The 21,208-nt window shown below is 44.5% G+C and overlaps 1 protein-coding gene across 3 annotated transcripts; it reads right to left on the bottom strand.

Annotated features, from left to right (window-relative positions):
- Window positions 1–1,533: 1,533 nt before the first annotated feature.
- Window positions 1,534–12,834, bottom strand: IST1 (IST1 factor associated with ESCRT-III; the record flags this gene model as incomplete). 3 transcript variants are annotated; one of them, XM_080704137.1, is made up of 9 exons in its annotated part: window positions 1,534–1,733; window positions 3,599–3,647; window positions 4,961–5,053; window positions 5,860–6,066; window positions 7,010–7,120; window positions 8,503–8,586; window positions 10,917–11,004; window positions 11,428–11,608; window positions 12,747–12,834. In XM_080704137.1, 9 exons carry the CDS (start codon window positions 12,832–12,834, stop codon window positions 1,534–1,536), a joined length of 1,101 nt encoding a protein of 366 aa, XP_080560263.1. The 3 variants fall into 3 exon arrangements, with proteins under 3 accessions (XP_080560263.1, XP_080560264.1, XP_080560265.1); XM_080704138.1 differs by lacking the exon at window positions 3,599–3,647 and having other exon boundaries at window positions 4,957–5,053; XM_080704139.1 differs by lacking the exon at window positions 4,961–5,053.
- Between the last annotated feature and the right edge of the window lie 8,374 nt (window positions 12,835–21,208).

The following is a 21,208-nucleotide window of genomic DNA, read 5'->3' as shown; positions in this document are numbered from 1 at the left end:
CTAAAAAATAGGGCTAGAAGCCAGGCGTGGTGGTGCAAACTTATAATCCCCGCACTTGGGAGGCTGAGACAGGAGGATTACACAAGTTTGAAACCAGCCTCAGTTACTTAGTGAGGCCTTGTTTCCAAATAAAATATAAAATAGGTCTGGGAGTACAGCCCGGAGGTAGAAAGCCTCTGGGTTCCACTCCAGTACCACCAAAAAAATAATAAAAGAAAACACAAGGCTGGGGGTGTATCTGGGAGATACAGGCACAATGCCCCAGGGTTCTACCCTTGTACTGCAAAAAAAAAAAAAAAAAAAAAAGTAGGGTGGGAATATGTAGCTCAGAGGTAGAATGTCCCTGAGCTTAGAGATAGAATGCCCCAGCACCAAATAAATAAAACACCAAAATCCAAATTCACACTTCATCATTTTATCAATAATGGAGAAAAGACAAAGGATCTTTTAACTTTATTAGCAGCTACTAAGCTATGAGAAACCAATCAAAAATATTCAAGTTGCTTAAAACAGGTATTTACAGATACACTTACACAGAAGCAAAATTATATCTTCTATTTTCAAAGCCAAAACCCCCTGTGGGAAGAATGGCCTTAGCTAGGGGGCAAAGGAGCACAGACGTTACAACAGTAAGAGTCTCATCCACCCAGAAAAGCAGTGAGTAATAGCCACACGGGCACTAAAAGTTTGATCAGTTCTTAGAGTCCCTTAATCATGAAGTTTTCAAATGAAAACAGGTACCCCTCTTCTCCTGTAGGCTTTCCAGCTCTGCTCAAGAGACTGGAGCGCTTCTATTAAGGCAGCTGGAAGCCAGGCTGGATGGTGACTTCGCCCACCATGTGGCCTATCCTCCCTTCATAGCGTGCTAAGGGCAAAAACACATTTCTACAGTGCTGCCCTCTGATAAGTTCCACACAGCACTCAAAGCAAAGGCCACAGAGGGCTCCCTGAGAATCCAGGAGAACTAGGAGAGGCCTTTGACTTTTTCGAAATTAACTTTGCAACCGGATCCAGGCAGAACGGCGCCCTGCAGCAAGGAGTAGTGTATATGCCAAGAGGGCCCTGCAGCCAGGAACCGTTATTGTGGCGCGCAGATCGGAGCCATCCCTCTCCCCCGCAGATCAGAGTGAGAAAACACCATGGCCTTGATGCTCAGCACAACCCCCCGCAGCGAAGGAAGCGTCCAAGCCCGGCACCTTGACCGCGGCGCAGCTGAGACACCTTGCGGGGAGCTCTCCCACAATGCCCCAGCTTCCCGCTCTCCTGGGGAGGGCCAGGGGAGAGCCCGGGACCCTCTGACAGCACAGCTGTCAGGAGCCGGCCGCTCTGGCCTCAGAGTCTCCAGTGTTAGTCCCTTAGGCTCCACAGGGGCCTGGAAAGCAAGAGAATTTGGTAGAGGGGTAGAGAGCCCAGAGGAAGAGTGTGCTCGTGACAGTTAACAGATGAAACGGAATTTCATGGAGAGTCATTGTTACAAGAAGAAGCTGGTCAGTCTCAACTCCCAGGACCCAGAGGCTGCCTCACCGAAGAGACCTAGGTTTTTTTTTTCAGCTCTTCAAACCTCCGAGACAGGTCATCAAAGTCAATGTCTTCAGATGCTGAGGTGCTGGCGCCGGCAGAGGCAGTGGGTAGTGTGTCTGGCACGGATGGCAACTCTGGCAGTACAAAGTTGTCGTAGTTGTCTGCAGGTCTGGAAGGGGGCTTTCCGGGAACTTCCAGCTTGGGTCCAGGACCTAATGAAAAGAGGGTAAGAAGCACAGCATTACAACACCAGAGAATGCTTGCTCCCCTTTGACGGGTGTCAAAATACAGAAGAAAATAGCCGTTTTTAAAATTAACATTTAATTGTAAAGGGCAACAAAAATCCTCAGAACAGTTAACATCTACGTTTTCTCTCCTTTTGTGTGCAAGAGGGATTGAACTCGGGTGCTCAACACTGAGCTCCACCACCAGCCCTCTTACCTGCACTGCCCACAGGGTATGCTTACGTGTGCATCACCCCATGGGCCACCTTTTCTAATTAGCTGAATCCTGTTTTACTTTACAGTAAGAAAGAAGTCAAAGCGTGGTATGTAAGCTTGGTGTGGTGGCACATGCTTGTAATCCCAGCATTTGGGAGGCTGACACAGGAGGATCACAGTTAATGGACAGCCTCAGCTACTCAGACCCTCCGGAACTTAGACCCTATTTCAAAATAAAGAATAAAAAAAATAGGTCGGCTGTGTGTGTGTGTGTGTGTGTGTGTGACTCAGAGGTAGAATGCCCCTGGGTTCAACCCCAAGTAATTAAAGAAAAAAGTGTGGTAGCCGGGCGTGGTGGTGCACGCTTGTAATCCCCGCGCTTGGGAGGCGGAAACAGGAGGATCTTACAGGTTCGAAGCCAGCAAGGCTGGCTTCAGAGACACTGTTTCCAAATAAAAAATATAAAATAGGTTTGGGAGTGTAGCCCAGAGGTAGAAGGGTTCCATTCCCAGTACCACCAAAAAAAAAAAAAAAAAAAAAAAAGTGTGACATGTGACATATGGAGGTAGGTCCAGATGCCAACCAAGTTCAAGGAGTGCTACTAGGCTCCTTGAACCAAATATTGCTTTGGTAACAATTTTGTTTTGGGTGGTGGTAATAGGGGTGGAACCCAGAGGCCCTCTACCTCCAAGATACACCCCCAACCCTATTTTATTTTTACTTGGAAACAAGGACTTGCTAAATTGCAAAGAGCCTCATTAATTTGTTGAGGGTCACCTTGAACCTTCAGTCTCCTATCTCAGTTTCCCAAGTACTGTGATTATGGTATCACAACCAAACTGTGAGGCTCTTTGCAACTCAGACCCTGTTTTAAAATAAAGAATAAAAAATAAGGCTGGGGTGTAGCTCGGAGGTAGAATGTCCCTGGGTTCCATCCTCAGTACTGAAAAGAAAGGGAAAAAAAGAAAAAGAAAAAGAAAAGTAAAAAAGTATCCCCTCTCCCAGTATCTGGGGTACTGGTGGTAGTTTTTTGTTTGTTTTTTGGTGAGGTAAAGGGAAGAAGTACTGGAGATTGAACGCAGGGCCTGAGATGTGTTAGGCAAGTACTCTACCACTGAGCTACATTCCCAATTTGAAACCGGGTCTCACAGCCTGGCGGGGTGGCGCACACTTGTAATCCCAGCGCTTGGGAGGCTGAGACGGGAGGATCGTGCAGATTTGAAGCCAGCCTCCAGCTACTTAGTGAGGCTCGGGCAACTTAGTGAGACCCTGTTTCCAAATAAAATATAAAATGGGTCTGGGAGTATAGCCCGGAGGTAGAAAGTCTCTGGGTTCCACCTCCAGTACCACCCCCCCCCCAAAAAGAAAGAAACCAGGTCTCACTGAGTTGCAGAGGGCCTCACTAAGTAGCTGAGGCTGTCCGCAAACCGCGATCCTCCAGTCTCAGCCTCCCGAATGCTGTGATTACAAGCGTGCGCCACCACACCCGGCTCAGAAGTGCTGAATTCTTAGCCACACATCAGTTGAGGAAAGGACAGGGTAGAATGCCGCAGACATGCGACAGGGTTTAGTGAGGACCCCTGAGACAGCAGCACAGGGCTCAGCCCTGGGCCTTTAAGTTTCTGACCCATACTCACCAACGATCTGTGCAGAAGAGACATTCTTATCAGCATTTACGTCATCAACCTGCAACACAGAGACTTGTCACCAGAGAGAGAGAGCACTGGGATGGCTAGAGGAGCACCAGCACCGGCGCTCGCTCAGGCCCTGTTTTTTCCAAAAGCTAAGCTGCTCACCAGAAGCAACAGAAACTGCTCCAGAGAAACTGCCTCCCTACTTCTGACCTTTTTCCAACCAAGCAGACACAATGTTGAATTCTGACACCAAGCAGAGAAAGAAATTTTTCTTTTCTTTTTGTACTAGGGACTGAACCTAGAGGCATTCTACCTCCAACCTACATCCCCAGTCCCAATTTTTATTTCTTATTTTGGAAACAAGGTCTCACTGGGTTGCTGAGAGCCTTGCTGAGGCTGGCTTTGAACCTGAGATCCTCCTGTCTCAGCCTCCCAAGTACTGGAATTACAAGCATGTGCCACCACGCCTGGCTAGAAAAAGAAAGTTCTTAGCCACAACATGACCTCGTTCTACCTTCTAGGCAGAGAAAGAGTTGAAACACGAAACACAACTACAAGAACCAAGTCCTCAAATAATGACGATGTTGTTCTACCTCATTTCCAGAAAGAGTCGTAGGCCATGCTTCAACACATGCGAGACTGAGGCATGAAAAACCCCAGGCCCAAAGTAAGAGACACCAGCTAGAGATAAAAACCAGTGGGAAATAATAAGCAAGCTCAGGAATGGGGAGAGTTCTCGCTCAACAGCAGCTTTCGAGATGAGCGCTGCCGCCGTGCCAGCTTTTCTCAGTAAAAGATCAGGCAGAAACAAGGCTGGCAAAAAAACAAGTAATCTAATTTTTTGAGCAAAACAGTTACAACCAGCTCAAAACATCATCACAACATTAACTATGTGGCAAGTTTCAGCACCAAGACTAAAATGTGAAATCAATGCTACAGGCTGGAATTTACTTAGAGGTTTAGTTGATAATGAAAACCTGTTAACTCTTCCTCCACATGAGTGCTGAGAAAGTTTAACATTGATAATAATATTCTAACACTCAAACTATACTAGCTCAATACAATTCTCTGCCTCTGTAGCCAAACAAACGTAACTGGGTAGGTACCCTAGGAGGACACACAGCTTTCTAGGCAAGCTGCAGCTCTTTCCTGATTCCTGGCTTCCTGCCAACAGAGCATCCCCACCAACGAAGCCACCGCCGCCGCCACCCCCATCTCCAGGGCAGTGTAAAGCAACGCAAAAACTCCAAAGCAAGAGCGCTGCGAGGAGAGCTGATCAAAACTTGGCCTTCCCTGTGGTCACTAGTTTGCGCTCTTCATGGTATTCACTCTCCTGTTGCTTATAAAAGAGGCTCAGGCACTTACAGATTCATACGATGGGGGAGTTGCTGGTATCTGAGGTGGATGAATACTGGGAAAGGCTGGGTAAGTCCCTACTGGCAATCCATTGAAATCTGACTGTAAGAGGAGAAAGGCAATGTCAGAGATACTGCCCCCAATTTGTAGTTTTAAGGTATATGGGATGGAGAGAAATTACACACACACACACACACACACACACACACTTCCTTCCCCCAAAAAATGCTCAAGAGGAACACATGTGATCAGTAGGATTCCAGATTTTTAAAGTAAATCAAGTGCGTCAATGGCTATCTGTAAGAGAATTCTAATCAGACTTTCAATCAATGACCTACATATTCTTGTCTACAAAGAAGACAACTGTCTACCCAGCAGTTTTTCTGCTGGGTAATAAATGGTTGTCACTCGTTTTGGGAAAAAGCTATTAGCATAACTGCAATAGGTCCAAAGACACTCAGTAAGCCAATGTGAAAAGGGATTTTTCAGCCGGGCGTGGTGGGCACTCTTGTAATCCCCACGCTTGGGAGGTGGAGACAGGAGGTTTGGGCAGGTTCAAAGCCAGCCTCCCTGTCTTAAGAGACCCTTTTTCCAAATAAAAAAATATAAAATAGGTCTGGGAGCGTAGCCCGGGAAGGGTTCCATCGCCAGTACCACAAAAAAAAAAGAAAAAGGGATTTTTCAGTATCATCTCAAGATTTTCCCACTGTGTTACCTACAGCTGAACCAGGGCTTTCTCTGAATCGCAATTATTTTTTCACAATATGATCACTAAGCTAAACCCAAATGTTCTTAGTACTAAATGCTCCTGACAACTACAATTTCTGAGTATATGTATAGAGCAAACTCATCACCTTCCGTAACATTTTCTAAAGCTAAGTCCACACTTTATTAATACATATACTTACAGGCCCCTTTGGCAGCGGATATGAAAAAGGAGCATTTGGAGACGGCACAGGCATGGGCATGGGCATGGGCATGGGCACGGCTCCATCGGGCCCGCCAACGGGTGCTGCGAACCCGCCCCCTCCTCCTCGCCCAGGGCCACCTTTCTTCACATCATCTGTGAATCCAACATCAATGAGATCTGTCTCGACCCCCGGAGGAGCTTCTGCCTGAGGAAGAGAAACGCACATCACCTCACTGTGTGCATCCTGTCCAAGGACAAGCTCCCCACAGAGCAGACGAGATGCAGGCTGGCATGGAGGGCGTTTACTGCAGAGCACTGTGGGGACCAACACCGGGGGGAGGAGGGGACTTGCAATACAGTTGAAACAAAGGCCTCTGCCAAGTCTCCAGGAAGCTCTGGAGCTGAGGGACCTGCAAAGGTGACTGAGGGGAGGAACAGGGACAGGCCCTGAGTGGAGAAATGGCGTCCTCTGCTGTGCTGCTCCCCTGGGATCCGTTATTGGGTACACGCTGCCCTCAAGAAAGACTTTGGTAAGGGGGTTCTCCTCAGTGAGGACCACCTCTGAAGGGACACTCATCTGTGTGACCTACCAGTCCTCAATACTCTAGAAAGCTGGGGGAATAAATGCTTCTATTCTGATGCATACTGGGAGGCTAAGGGGGCGTCACAAGCAGCACAAAGTTTCTAACATACCCCACTGACCTTAACTGCTAAGTAGTTATTATTTGCCCTCCTTACACTGCAATCCTTTTAGGATAGAGAATAAATGGGGGGGGGGGGGCAGAGACAGACTATGTATGTGTGTGAATATATATTCTCAGTTTTCTATGTACCATGTAACAATGATTGACCCAATAATGAAATGTTTCAGTTTTGGTCTTAGGTTGTGTCTTGCTACCCACAAAGGGATTCTCAAGTCCTTAAATTTACTAAGCAGCAGCAGTAATAATGCTATTTTATATAGGTATCAAGTTTCTATCTTCTCAAAAATGCTGGCATTCACCTAACCTGATCCTCAAAGTACCTTGTGAAATACGCAGATATTTACTGTTACTAAAAATACAATAACTGAACAAAAGCTTGGACACACACACTAACGTAAGCCAGTGCACAGAGACTTTCCTCACTGCGCTCTGGGAGAAGCTTACCATGACCACCGAGTCAGGCTCATAGGGCACGTTATAATTCTTGGCAATTTCAATCAGGTATCTCTCCACCAGGATTTTGGGTGGTGCTTCCACACTCAGTTTGTGCATCAGCTGTAAGTAAAAGACCAGGATTAAGAAGCAGCTGCATCAACCAGCCTATTTCACCTACCTCACTTTTTACAGGTTAAAAATTAAGGAAAAAGATTACAGGCATGGTGGTGCACGCCTGTAATCCCAGTACTTGGGAGGCTGAGATAGAAGGATTGCAGGTTCAAGGACAGCCTCAGCAAGTAGTGAGACTCTCATTAACTTAGTAAGACACTGTTTCAAAATAAAAATAAGCCAGGAAGCCGGAAGCCGGGCGTGGTGGCGCACACTTATAATACCAGCATCCAGCATTCAGAAGGCTGAGACCTGAGGATCACGGTTCGCAGACAGCCTCAGCTACTTAGTGAGACCCTCCTCAACTTAGTGAGACCCTGTTTCAAATTAAAGAATAAAAACTAGGGCAGGAGGTATAACTTGGAGGTTGAATGCCCCCAGGTTCCATCCTCAGACCCATAAATAAATATATAAATAAATCAATCAATAAATAAAAAATAAAGCCAGGCATGGTGGCACACACTTGTAATCCCAGCATTTGAGAGACTGAGACAGGACTACCACAGTTCCTAGACAGCCTCAGCTACTTAGGCCCTTTGCAACTCAGTGAGACACTGTTTCAAAATAAAGAACAAAAAACAGGGCTGGGTATGGAGCTCAGAGGTCCAATGGCCCTGGGTTCCATCCCTAGTACTGCAAAATAAATAAATAAATAAATAAACAAACAAACAAATAAATAAATAGCTGGAGGTGTAGTTCAGAGGAAGAATGCCTCTGGGGATCAATTCCCAGTGCCAAAAAAAAAAAAAAAAAGGCAAAAGAGAATCAAAAAAAGCCGGGCACTGTGGCACATGCTTGAATCCCAGCACTTAAGAGGCTGAGACAGGAGGATCACACAGGTTTGAAGCCAGCCTCAGCTACTTAATGAGGTTCTCAGCAACTTAGTGAGACCCTGTTTCCAAAAAAAATATAAAATAGGTCTGGGAGTATACCTCGGAGGCAGAACGCCTCTGGGTTCCATTCCCAGTACCACAAAAAAAAAAAAAAAAAAAAGAATCAGAGAATCAGAGTACTATTACAGGATGCATGCCTTGCAATTCTGTGGTTACTGATAACCACATCTCAAATCATCCTCTCCCTCACTTCCTACACAACTCTCAAGAGAGGGGCACGAAGGATGGGGGAAGGTGAGAAATGACAGCATCGTAATCCCAGGTGCTGAGCAGGGGAGAGGCTGACTCCGCCCAGCCACACAGGCGCCTTCTGACCCTCACTATGAAATGCGTAGCCTTGGCCCACCCAGCCGTGCCATGGCACCGCTAGGACAGCTGCAGGCAATGAAACATGCTCCCACCACATGCTCCTTCACATCTACCACCCAAGTTCATTACCCGGTCATTCACCGTCCCAATCTGGTTGGTCCTACACAACTTGCCATATTCCTTGCTATACTTGGCACAGAGCTGATCAGCAACCTACAGAGAAAAAAGAACAGTATTAACAGAAACCACTCCTAAGCCTCTTCCCAGCAACATAAACGGACTTCCATTACAGGACTTCCACAAAACTGAGGCCTGCAAAGCCTTCAAGAATACACATTCATATGCCGATGTGGTAGTGATCCCAGCATTCAGGAAGCTGAGACAGGATCGGAGTCCAAGGACAACCTCAGCTACTTAGTGAGGCCCTCCACAACTCAATGAGACCCTGTTTCAAAATAAAGAATTAAAAATAGGGCTGGGGGTGTAGCTCAGAGATAGAATACCCCTGGGTTCCATCCCCAGTACCACACAAAAAAAAAAAAAAAAAAAGAGTACACATTTATTAGTTTATCTATCCAGTGCAACCCAGTGCTGAGCACTATTATAAACATTATATACACTATAAGTACAATGGTAAGCAAAAAGACACTGTTTCCACTTTTACAGAATCTTACAGTCTCTGGAAAAAATAGTCACTAACCAATCACAGACAAAGGTACAACTGCAGCTGTGTTAAGTGCTATCAAGGCAAGGGAAGACACGCCATGGCATCACTGCCTTAGAACAGGAAAATCAGTTCTGATTAGAGAGCTGGTGAGGCTGACTAAAGGAAGTGAGCTTTGCCAAGATTAAAACTAGAAGTCAAAAAGCTGGGCGTGGTGGCACATCCTTATAATCCCAGTACTCGGGAGGCTGAGACAGGAGGATCACGCAGGTTCGAAGCCAGCCTCGGCTACTTAGTGAGGCTCTCAGCAACCTAGTGAGACCGTTTCCAAATAAAATGTCAGGGGTGTAGCCCAGAGGTAGAAGGCCCCTGGGTTCCACACCTAGTGTATCTCACACACACACACACACACAACCTAGAAGTCAACTAAGAAAAAAAGAAAACATGAAAGCATTCTAGCAAGAAAACACCTTATGAAGTTGGGTGTGGTGACAAGACACCTGTAATCCCAGTAATTGGGAGGCTGAGACTAAGGCTAGCTTCAGCAACTAGAGACTGTTTCAAAATAATTGCTGGCTGGGAACAGGGCGTAATGACAAACACTTGTAGTCCCAGTACTTGGGAGGCTGAGACAGGAGGATCACAGGTTCCCAGCCAGCCTCAGCTACTTAGTGAGGCCCTCTGCAACTTAGTGAGACTCTGTTTCAAAGTAAAACAAAATAAAAATTAAAAAAAATAGGGCTGGCATATAGCTCAGAGGTAGAATGCCCCTGGGGTTCTATCCTCAGCACTGAAAAAAAAAACAACAAAAAACAAAAAGGAAGGGGGATGGGGGTGTGTGGTTCGAAGGTAGAATGCCCCAGGTTTGAGCCAGGCATGGTGGCGCACGCTTGTAATCCCTGGGCTTGGGAGGCTGAGACAGGAGGATCGCACAGGTTCGAAGCCAGCCTCAGCTACTTAGTGAGGCTCTCAGCAACCTACTGAGACCCTGTTTCCAAATAAAAATATAAAATAGGTCTGGGAGTATAGCTTGGAGGTAGAAAGCCTCTGGGTTCCACCCCCAGTACCACCACCAAAAAAAAAAATAATAATAATAATAATAATAATAAATAAAAAGAATGCCCCAGGTTTGGGTTCAATCCCCTGTACCATAAAACAAGACAAAAACATTTTTTCTATTTGTGTAAGGCTAAACAACATAATAAAAAAAATTTTAAGACAAAATTGGAGGCACATAAAACTTTGCTTCTGAAAAAGATTATTCAGAGCCAGGCGTTGGTGGCGCACTCTTGAAATCCCAGCATTTGGGAGGCTGAAACAGGAAGATCCTGGTTTGCCGCCAGACTCAGGTACTTAATGAGGCCCTTTGCAACTCAGTGAGACCTTGTTTCAAAATAAAAAAGGAAAAAAAAAAAAAATAGGGCTAGGGGTTTAGCTGAGGTAGAATGCCCCCTGGGTTCCATCCCTAGTACCACCAAAAAAAAAAAAAAAAAAAAAAAAAAATCAAACGTACAAAACAACATTCTACTCTCTGATAAGGAGAAACGAATTTACAAGCCTGTTCAAAAGCAGTAGAAAGGTACAGAATATCTGGTTAAATCACATTAACCAACTTTTCTTTTTTAAGGTATTAGAGGTATTAGGGGTTGAACGCAGGGCCTTGCACATAACATACTAGATAAGCACTCTACTACTGAGCTACCTCCCTAGACCTCTTGTGACCTCTTGTTAAGTTGCTGAGGCTGTCTGTGAAGGTGCGACCCTCCTGCCTCGGCCTCCTAGGTAGCTGGAATTACAGGTGTACACCACTAAGCCCCGCTACCCAATGTTTCTACCAATAAGAAAAAGTACAGACATCACTGAAACTGACTGAACTTACTATTTTCAACTCAGCCACTTCTGACTGGAGTCGAGGAGCAGCCCAGATCAATGTAGACACAGATTCAGCCAGACCAGAATCTAGCTCCCTAACCAAGAAAAAAAATTAATATAATTTAACATTTTAAAAACAAACCAACATAACACTAACTTTTATATGATACACTGTGAATCTCTAAAGCTAATCATGAAACTCACTGGATTCTCACAATAACTTTAGGCTTCTAGCCATTTTGTTACCCCATTTTATTTTTGGAGAAACTCTAAGTAGCAAGCTCAAGTCCACAGAGTCAGGAAATGACTGAGCCAACATTCAAGCTTGGGCCTCTTGATTTCAGATTATTTTCAAGTTATCTACACTGAAATCATACCTTCAAGTGACCGGTAGGAAAAAAGACCCCTGGATATGTGAAATAGCCCCTCAGTGCTAGCCCACGTCATGTACAGAGACTGGTGTTGCTCCATTTTTAAATTCCAGAGACAATTTGGGTCTTTGAACCAAAATATCTTACTTCATAGACTGGATGAGGCCAAAGCGAGCCAGCAGCAGGTCACAGTAGAGCTCCAGGATCTCCATGGCCTCCACGAGGTAGTCTTCCCGGATGATGTGCTCCACGCGGATCCGCGCCCGCTCATCCTTCCCAGCGGCCAGATAGTCAGCAATCTCCTTCCTTGCTTTCTGGGCCAGTTCCGCTAAGGCACAAATCCCACTCCAGTCACACAGCAATAGTGCACTGGGACCTGGGCTGTGGGCCGACCTCTACCCCAACAGAGAGAACTGGGTGTTTCTACTGTATCCTACTTCATATTCCCTTAGCAAATCTACCCCTCACCTGCTCTAGCACTTGCTACTCTGTGTGGGGAGAATACAGCACAGCCTGCGCTGGCACCTCAGGAGTCCTGTCACCTCGTTCACAGCTGTCCCTCAGTCTCAACGGGGACTGTGTACAGGACCACCCACTGATACCACACCCAAGAAAGACCAAGTCCTCCTGTAAGATGCCATAGTACTGCAAACAACCTATACACCCCCTTTTACTAAATCATCTCTAGAGATTGTTTATAATCCCTAAGAAAATGTAAATGCTATAGAGTTACACTGTTTAGGAACTAAAGACAGGGAAAAAGGTCTATACACATTCAGTATGGTTTATTTATTTTTCTTTGTGGTAATGGGGATGGAACCCAGGGGCATTCTATCTCCAGCTATACTTCCAGCCCTTTTTCTTTTCTTTGGAAACAGGGTCTCACTGAGTTGCAAAGGGTCCAAGTAGCTGAGGCTGTCTGCAAACTGCGATGATCTCGTCTCAGCCTCCCAAATGCTGGGATCACAAGCACGCATCACCACACCTGGCAGTCAGTATGGTATCTTAAAAAAAAGCCAACTTTTTCTTGTGGTACTGAGGACTGAACCCAGGGGCACGCTACCACTGGACTACAACCCCTGGAGCTGTTCGTTCTTGTTAGAGACACAGTCTAGCTAAGTCGCCGGCTCCTCTCCAACTTGTGCTCCTCCCACGTCAGGCTTCGAGTACTGGGTTACAGGTGTGACCAACACACCCAGCTTCTCTCTAGAAAGTTTTGATCCAAATTGGTTGAATCCACAGATGTGGAATCTCTGAATATATCTTGTTTCCTGTAACAAAGCGATTCACTCTAACTCTTCACAAAAGTCTTGTGATTCATTCTTAGTCACAAATACATCCAAAGCTTAAAATATTTCAGATCCCTGATACTTCACAGTACGGGCCGGAAAGACCCAGAACTGGGGTGCTGAACACCTGGAGTGTATTCTGAGAAGAAAAGGTAAGGGCAATCTTGCTCTACTCACTTTTTTTTTTCTCCAACAGTTTAAGTCGATTTATGACTAATCTTAAATTGACTCGTAAGCGCTCCGCTTTAAATCCAGAGCCCAGCATGCTGTTATTCTCCTAGAAAGAGAAGCATCAGTGAGTATTCTTTTTCATGCATTTTTTTTTGGGGGGGTAGTTGGGGATTAAACTCAGGGGGATTCTACCTTCAAGCTATACCCTCACCCTGGTTTTATTTTTTATTTGAAAACAAGGTCTCACTAGGTTGCTAAGAGCCTTACTCACTAAATTGCTGAGGCAGGCTTCGAACCTGTGATCCTCCTGTCTCAGCCTCCCAAGCACTGGGATTACAGAGGTACATCATCAAGCCCCACTCATCAGTATTTCTTTTTTTTTCCTGTAGTACTAGGGATGGCACCCAGAGGCATTCTACCTCCAAGCTACACCCCCAGCCCTATTTTTTATTCTTTATTTCAAACAGGGTCTCACTGAATTCCAAACGGCCTCACTAAGTAGTAGCTGAGGCTGTCCTCGAACCGCGATCCTCCTGTCTCAGCCTCCCAAATGCTGGGATTACAAGCATGTACCACCATGCCCAGCTTATAAGTGAGTATCTCGAGAGAAAATTCATTCAAGAGCTAACACAGCGCCGGGCGCGGTGGCGCATGCTTGTAATCCCCGTGCTTGGGAGGCAGAGATAGGAGGATCGCGCTGGTTCGGAGCCAGCCCTGCTGGCTTAAGAGACCCTGTTTCCAAATAAATATATATAAAATAGGTCTGGGAGTATAGGCCAGAGGTAGAAGGGCTTCCAGGAACCCCAGTACCACCAAAAAAGAAAAAGAAAAAGAACACACTAACACAGTTAGAATTGGATTTGCCACAATCAACCAAAAGGATTTTTTTCTTTTTGGTTTTGGGGAACTCAGGACCTTGCACATGCTAAATCCATGTTCTACCGGGAGCTGTAATCCCCCACACCTCCATAGTGTTTTCCTAGTATAGGAAAATGACATGATCTCAAGGACATCTGTGTGTGGGGTGCTGGGGAATGAGCCCAGGGGCAATCTATCTTTGAGCTACACTCCCAGCCCAATTTTATTTATTTGGAAACAGGGTCTCATTAGGTTGATAGAGTCGCACTACTTACTGAGGCTGTCCTAGCCGGGCATGGTGGCGCACGTTTGTAATCCCCACTCGGGAGACTGAGACAGGATCGCACAGGTTTGAAGCCAGCCTCTGCTACCTAGTGAGGCTCTCAGCAACTTAGTGAGACCCTGTTTCCATATAAACTATAAAATAAGTCTGGGAGGATAGCCTGGAGGTAGAAAAGCCCCTGGGTTCTACCCCCAGTACCACAAAAAAATAAGTGAGGAAGCAGGAAGCATTCTTGTGTCTCCCAAAAATCTCAGCAGGGGTGGTCATCTACATAGATTACCAATTTAGACCTAAATTCAAAGACATTCTAGCCTTCTTAATTCCTTGATTCTGTCTACTAAGTCTCCACCTTTGGGGAAAAGCTAGTGCCCCAACATTACAGAAATATCATTGTATCTACTCACATACATGGGGATAGAAAGTCCAAGAAAAAAATGTACCCTAAAAATTCTCCAACAGAGGCTATTTACCAAGAATTTCACTAACTGCAGAATCAACAAAACCACTCCACCCCCCAACAAGATATCAGGTAATACTACTGTATGTTGACTACTGTGCATTCTATTTCAACAACACAATTTCTTCACTTTTAATTCTGAAATTAAATTTCAAAACATGTACTATCCAAACAAAATCCAGGTCTAAAAAAGTAAACTGAAGAAGAGACAAATCAGAGATGAACTAGCCGGGCATGGTGGCGCACGCCTGTAATCCCAGTACTTGGGAGGCTGAGACAGGAGGATCCAGGTTTGCAACCAGCCTCAGCTACTTAGTGACGTCCTCTGCAGCTTAGTGAGACCCTGTTTCAAAATAAAAACAAAATCAGGCTGGGGATATAGCTCAGAGTTGTAATATGCCCTTGAGTTCAATCTTCAGTCACGCAAAAAAAAAAAAAAAAAAAAAAAAAAAAGAGATGAACTATAGGAAAGAACACGAGGACCAGTCACTTGGTTGTACAGAAACCACTGACAAGGTCGTACCTCTGATCCATTATGCTGAATTATGTTCAACCCAGTTAACTTTTTTTTTTTTTTTAACAGTACCAGTACAGTACCAGGTCTGGGAGTATAGCCAGGAGGTTGAACGCCTCTGGGTTCCACCCCCAGTACCACACACACAAAATAAATAAATAAATAAATAAATAAATAAATAAATAAATAAATAAATAAGAGTGTACGGTAACGATTGTTTACTCTGGTCTTTATTTCAAATGCTCTTAGGTTTTATTCTTAGCTCTATCGCTCATTGCTGACTGATCTTGGGCAAGGGTCTGGTGAGTAAGTGGTAGTAAAGGTTACGGGGTGTTTTTGTTGGTTGGTTGGTTGATTGGTACTGGGAATTGAACTGAAAGACATTCTACTTTGGAGCTACACCCCTAGCACTTTCTGTTTCTTTATTTTGAAATAGGGTCACCAAGTTGCTTGCTAAGTTACTGAGGCTATTCTCAAACTTGCCATGCTCCTGTCTCAGCCTTCTGAGATTACAGGTGTGTACCACCACACTGGGCTTATAAATAAATTCATTTGAGGTCAGGGACTGTACCTTATTCATGCTTTTTTTTTTTTTTTTTTTTGGTGGTACTGGGGTTCCTGGAAGCCCTTCTACCTCTGGTATACACTCCCACGGGCTACACTCCCAGACCTATTTTTTAACATTTTTATGTGGAAACAGGGTCTCTTAAGCCAGCAAGGCTGGCTCCGAACCAGCGCGATCCTCCTGTCTCCGCCTCCCAAGCACGGGGATTACAAGCGTGCGCCACCACGCCCGGCTTATTCATGCTTTTTATCTTTAGCATCTAGCAGAGTCTGACATGTAATTAGTAAATATTTGTTAGTGGGGTGTGGTGGCACATGCAAAAAAAAAAAATCCAAAAAACAAAAACAACAACAAAAAAAAAACCCTGAAGTCATACCAAGAATGTACTTTTCCTTTTGGCAGTACTGGGGGTTGAACCTAGAGGCATTCTACCTCTGAGCTACACCCTCAGTCATATTTTTTATCCTCTATTTTGAAACAGGGTCTAAGTTGTGTGGTAAGTAGCTGAGGCTGGCAGTGAACCTATGATCCTATTTTAGCCTCCCTAGTCCTGGGATTACAAGAATGAGCCACTATACCAGGTTGCCAACCCACCAGCACCTCTACCTAGAATGTTTTCTAACTGCCAATAGAATTGTTAATAAAATTGCTACTGTTATTGTATAAGGTTAACAGACAATCTCCTAACACTAAAAAGTTATATATCCTTCTAAATAACCCAAGAATCAAAGAAAGAGCCTCTTGTAAAATATGTTTTAAAGTCTAAACTGAAAAAATATAAATATATAGCAAAAATTTGTGGGATATATCAAGAGTGCTTAGAAGAAATTTACAATAGTATGGCTATATTAGAAAAGACAGACCTCAAATTCCCAATATCAGTTTCCACCTAAGGAGCAAGAAATGAGCAAAATTAACCAACATCAAGCAGAAGGAAACAACAAAGGCAAACAGTCAAAGCGAATTAAGATGAAAACCAATCAAGGAAAATTAGCGAAATTAAATGCTGGGTTTAAAAAAAAAAAAACAGAATAAATCTGTGTAACAAAGAAAAAACACACTCTTAGTATCAGGAATGAAAGGGTACACATAATACAGACAGACCTATAGGCGTTAAAAGTGACATTAGCCAGGTGTGGTGGTGCACAACTGTAACCCCAGTACTTGGGAGGATGAGACAAGAGGATCACAGGTTGTGGGTCAGCCACAAGATAAGGAAGGCCTCAGCAATTTCCAAAGACCCTGTTTCAAAATAAATAAAAAATAAAAAAATAAAAGCATGCGCCACCATGCCAGGCTGAAATTTTAATAAAGAAACTACAACATCAGCAGCAGCATGTGTAAATCACAAGGAAGTACAGGCTTCAGAATTGAGAGACCGTCAAAAGTTTCTGGAAGCCAGACGGGGAGGCTAACACTTGTAACCCCAGTACTTGGGAGGCTGACAGGAGGACCACAGGTCCATGGCCAGTGTCAGCTACATGGTGAGACCCTGTTTCTTTCTTTCTTTCTTTCTTTCTTTCTTTCTTTCTTTCTTTCTTTCTTTCTTTTTTTTTTTGGTGGTACTGAGGTTCCTGGAAACCCTTCTCCAAGCTACACTCCCAGACCTATTTTTTTTTTTTTAATTTGGAAACAGGGTCTCCTAAGCCAGCATGGCTGGCTTCAAAACTGCGCAATCCTCCTGTCTCCGCCTCCCAAGCGCAGGGATTATAAGTGTGCACCACCATGCCCGGCTTTTTTTTTTTTTTTTTTGGTGGTACTGGGGGGGTGGAACCTAGAGGCTTTCTACCTCCGGGCTATACTCCCAGACCCATTTTATATTTTTTATTTGGAAAGAGGGTCTCACTAAGTTGCTGAGAGCCTCACTAAGTAGCTGAGGCTGGCTTCAAACCTGCGCGATCCTCCTGTCTCAGCCCCCCGAGCACGGGGATTACAAGCATGCGCCACCACACCTGGCAAGAGACCCTGTTTCAAAATAAAGAATTAAAAAAAAAAAATAGGAGCCAGTCGTGGTGGCGCATGCTTATAATCCCAGCATTCGGGAGGCTGAGACCAGAGGATCATGGTTCGCAGACAGCCTCAGCTATTTAGTGAGGTCCTGTTTCAAAATAAAAAGAATAAAAGGTAGGGCAGGGGGTGTAGCTCGGAAGTCACCAGACCTGCAAAAAAAAAAAAAAAAAAAAAAAAAAGGGCTAGGGGTGTAGCTCAGAGGTGGAATGCCCCTGGCTTCAATCTCCAGTGCCTCAAAAAGAAAAGTTTTCTGAAAAATTATTAATTCCCGCTTAGGCTTTATAAAAGTATCTGTATCCTAATGTGTTCTCAAACTAATATAAACACAATGCAAAAGATTCATTTGGTATACTTTTATCAAGAGTTTTTTTTAGTACTGGGGATTGAACCTGGGGCACTGATCTTTTTTTTTTTTTTTTTTTTGATGATTTAAAGAAGTTTATTAGAAAGATAGAAATACAGAAAATAGAAATACAGCCTCATGCCAGAGTGGCATGGAGGGGTGACTCGAATGAATACACCAACTGATCTCTTTTTATTTTAAAACAGGACCTTGCTAAGTTGCTGAGGCTGACCTCAAACCTATGATCCTCCTGTCTCAGCCTTCCAAGTAATTAAGTACTATCTGGCTACAAAGAGTTGGTTTTTTTGTTTTGTTTTGTTTTTGTGGTACTAGGGGTGGAACCCAGAGGCTTTCTACTTCCCGGCTATATACCAGCCCTATTTTTATATTTTATTTGGAAACAGAGTCTCACTAAGTTGCTGAGAGCCTCACTAAGCCAGCTGAGGCTGGCTTCAAACCTGCGGAATCCTCCTGTCTCAGCCTCCCAAGCGCGGGGATTACAAGCGTGCACCACCATGCCGGGCCTATGAAGAGTTCTTAAAACATAATTTTAGCCAGGCATGGTGGTGCATGCTGTTAATTCCAGTACTCGGAAGGCTGAGACAGGAGGATGGAAGGGTGGAGGACAGCCTCAGTTAGTGAGACTCTCATCAATCTATCCAGTCCCTATTGCAAAATAAAAATAAAAAATAGGGCGAGGTGGGGATGTAGCCTGGAGGCAGAATGCTCCTGGGCTCAATACATAATATCTCTCTCTCTCCCTCTCTCTCTCTCTCACACACACACACACACACACAGTTGAAATAAGCATTTACTCTTTTTTTTTTTTGCTTGTCTGGGGATGGATCCCAGAGGCATTTGACCTCCGAGCTACACACCCTGCCCAATTTTTTATTCTTTATTTTGAACCAGGGCCTCACTGAGTTGCAGAGGGCCTCACTGAGTAGCTGAGGCTGTCCGCGAACTGTGGTCCTCAGGTCTCAGCCTCCCAAATGCTGGGATTACAAGCGTGCGCCACCACGTCCGGCTGTTCATGTGCATTTTAATCTTCCTATATTTGAAATGAAGTACCTAGACTACACATTATTTTCTAGATTTATCTTAAAATAAGAGATTACACTGGAACTTGACTGATTTTTTTTTTTTTTCAGGTCTGGGGATGGAACCCAGCAGCATTCGACCTCTAAGCTACACCCCCTGCCCTATTTTTTCTTCTTTTTTTTCTTTGGTGGTACTGGGGTTCCTGGAAGCCCTTCTACCTCCGGGCTACACTCCCATACCTATTTTATATATTTTTATTTAGAAACAGGGTCTCCTAAACCAGCACGCGCGGCTGGCTTCGAACCTGCGCGATCCTCCTGTCTCCGCCTCCCAAGCGTGGGGATTACAAGTGTGAGCCACCACGCCCAGCCTATTTTTTATTCTTCATTTTGAAACAGGGTCTCACTAAGTTGCAGAGGGCCTCACTAAGTAGTAGCTGAGGCGGTCTGCGAACCGTGATCCTCTGATCTCAGCCTCCCGAATGCTGGGATTACAAGCGTGCGCCAACACGCCTGGCTTGACTAATTATTTTTATTTTTAATTCTTTTTTGTTTTTTTTGCAGGTCTGGGGACGAAACCCAGGGGCATTCAACCTCCCAGCTACACCCCCTGCCCTATTTTTTATTCTTTATTTTGAAACCGGGTCTCACTGAGTTGCAGAGGGCCTCACTAAGGCTGAAGCTGTCAGCGAACCGCGATCCTCAGGTCTCAGCCTCCCGAATGCTGGGATTACAAGTGTGAGCCACCATGCCCGGCAGACTGATTATTTTTAAAGACATCTTAGCTGAGCAGTGGCGCAAGCTTGTCATCACAGTACTTGGGAGGCTGAGAAAGGATTCCAAGTTCTTCACAGCCAGCCTCAGCAACTTAGTGAAGCCCTTGCAGCTTAGTGAGACCCTGTTTCAAAAAACAAAACAATAAAAACAAAACAATAAAAGAGCGCTCAGAGGTGGAATGCCCCTAGGTCCACCCCTAGTACCCTCTCGCCCCCCCACACACAAAGGCTGTCAGTTCTTAGTTTAAGTAGACTAGAGGGTTTTGGATGTAACTTAATGGGGGGGGGCTATATTTACAAATGTTATTTTTTATCTCCAAAATACATATAAATGAAAACCTACTCTTCAAATGCAGGAAGACCTTTGCCTATCACATGGTATTACATTTATATCACAAAACATTGTCATATGAGCTGGGTGTGGTGGCGCAAGCTTGTAATCCCCAAGCTTGGTAGGCAGAGACAGGAGGATCGCTCTGGCTTAGGAGACCCTGTTTTCAAATAAAAATGTAAAAATAGGTCTGAGAGTGTAGCCCAGAGGTAGAAGGGCTTCCAGGAACCCCAGTACCAAAAAAAAAAAAAAAAAAAAAATTGTCATATGAAAATCAGTATGCAGCTCTTTTAACTATAAACACACACATACTATATTTAGTAGTTAGCATTTTTATTTTATTTTTATTATTTTTTTGGTGGTACTGGGAGTGGAACCCAGAGGCTTTCTACCTCCGGGATATACTCCCAGACCTATTTTCTATTTTATTTGGAAACAGGGTCTCACTAAGTTGCTGAGAGCCTCACTAAGTAACTAAGGCTGGCTTCGAACCTGTGCGATCCTCCTGTCTCAGCCTCCCAAGCGCGGGGATTACAAGTGTGCGCCACCAAGCCCAGTTTGTAGTTAGCATTGTTAGCACTTTCCTACTTACACATAGGCCTCTGGTGGAAAATTAGTTCCCTGATTTCCAGCTTTGGAAGGTAAATATAACTTTTTTTTTAGTGGTACTGGGGATGGAACCATTCTACCTCCGGGCTACACTCCCAGACCTATTTTATATTTTATTTGGAAACAGGGTCTCTTAAGCCAGCGAGGCTGGCTACAAATCTGCGCGATCCTCCTGTCTCCACCTACCAAGTGCCAGGACTACAAGGGTACGGCACCACACCCAGCTAAATAGAACTTTTGAACAAGTTTTTTTTTTTTTTTTTTCGATACTGGGGGTGGAACCCAGGGGCATTCTACCTTTGAGCTACAACCCTAGCCTTATTTTTCATTCTTTAATTTGAAACAGGGTCTCGTTGAGTTGCAGAGGGCCTCACTAAATAACGAGGCTGTCTGGGAACCGCAATCCTCCTGTCTCAGCCTCCCAAATGCTGGGATTACAAGTGTGCGCCACCATGCCTGGCTCTTGAACAATTTTTTAAAAATGAAATATGTAGAAACATGTAAGCTACCCAACTTCCTTTAGACATATATACATGGTCACGTAAGTGATGGTGTATTTCTCAAAGTAGTTAACACTTGAATCAAAATGCAAAATTGGAAAACAGAAAAGATGATCAAAATTGTTATATACATATTCCATAAGAAATCGGAAATTTTTTCATAGGACACAGATCCATAACCT

This window comes from Muscardinus avellanarius, assembly GCF_963383645.1.
Source record: "Muscardinus avellanarius genome assembly, chromosome: 10".
Classification (NCBI taxonomy): domain Eukaryota; kingdom Metazoa; phylum Chordata; class Mammalia; order Rodentia; family Gliridae; genus Muscardinus; species Muscardinus avellanarius.
This window is presented reverse-complemented; position numbering and strand designations above follow the sequence as displayed.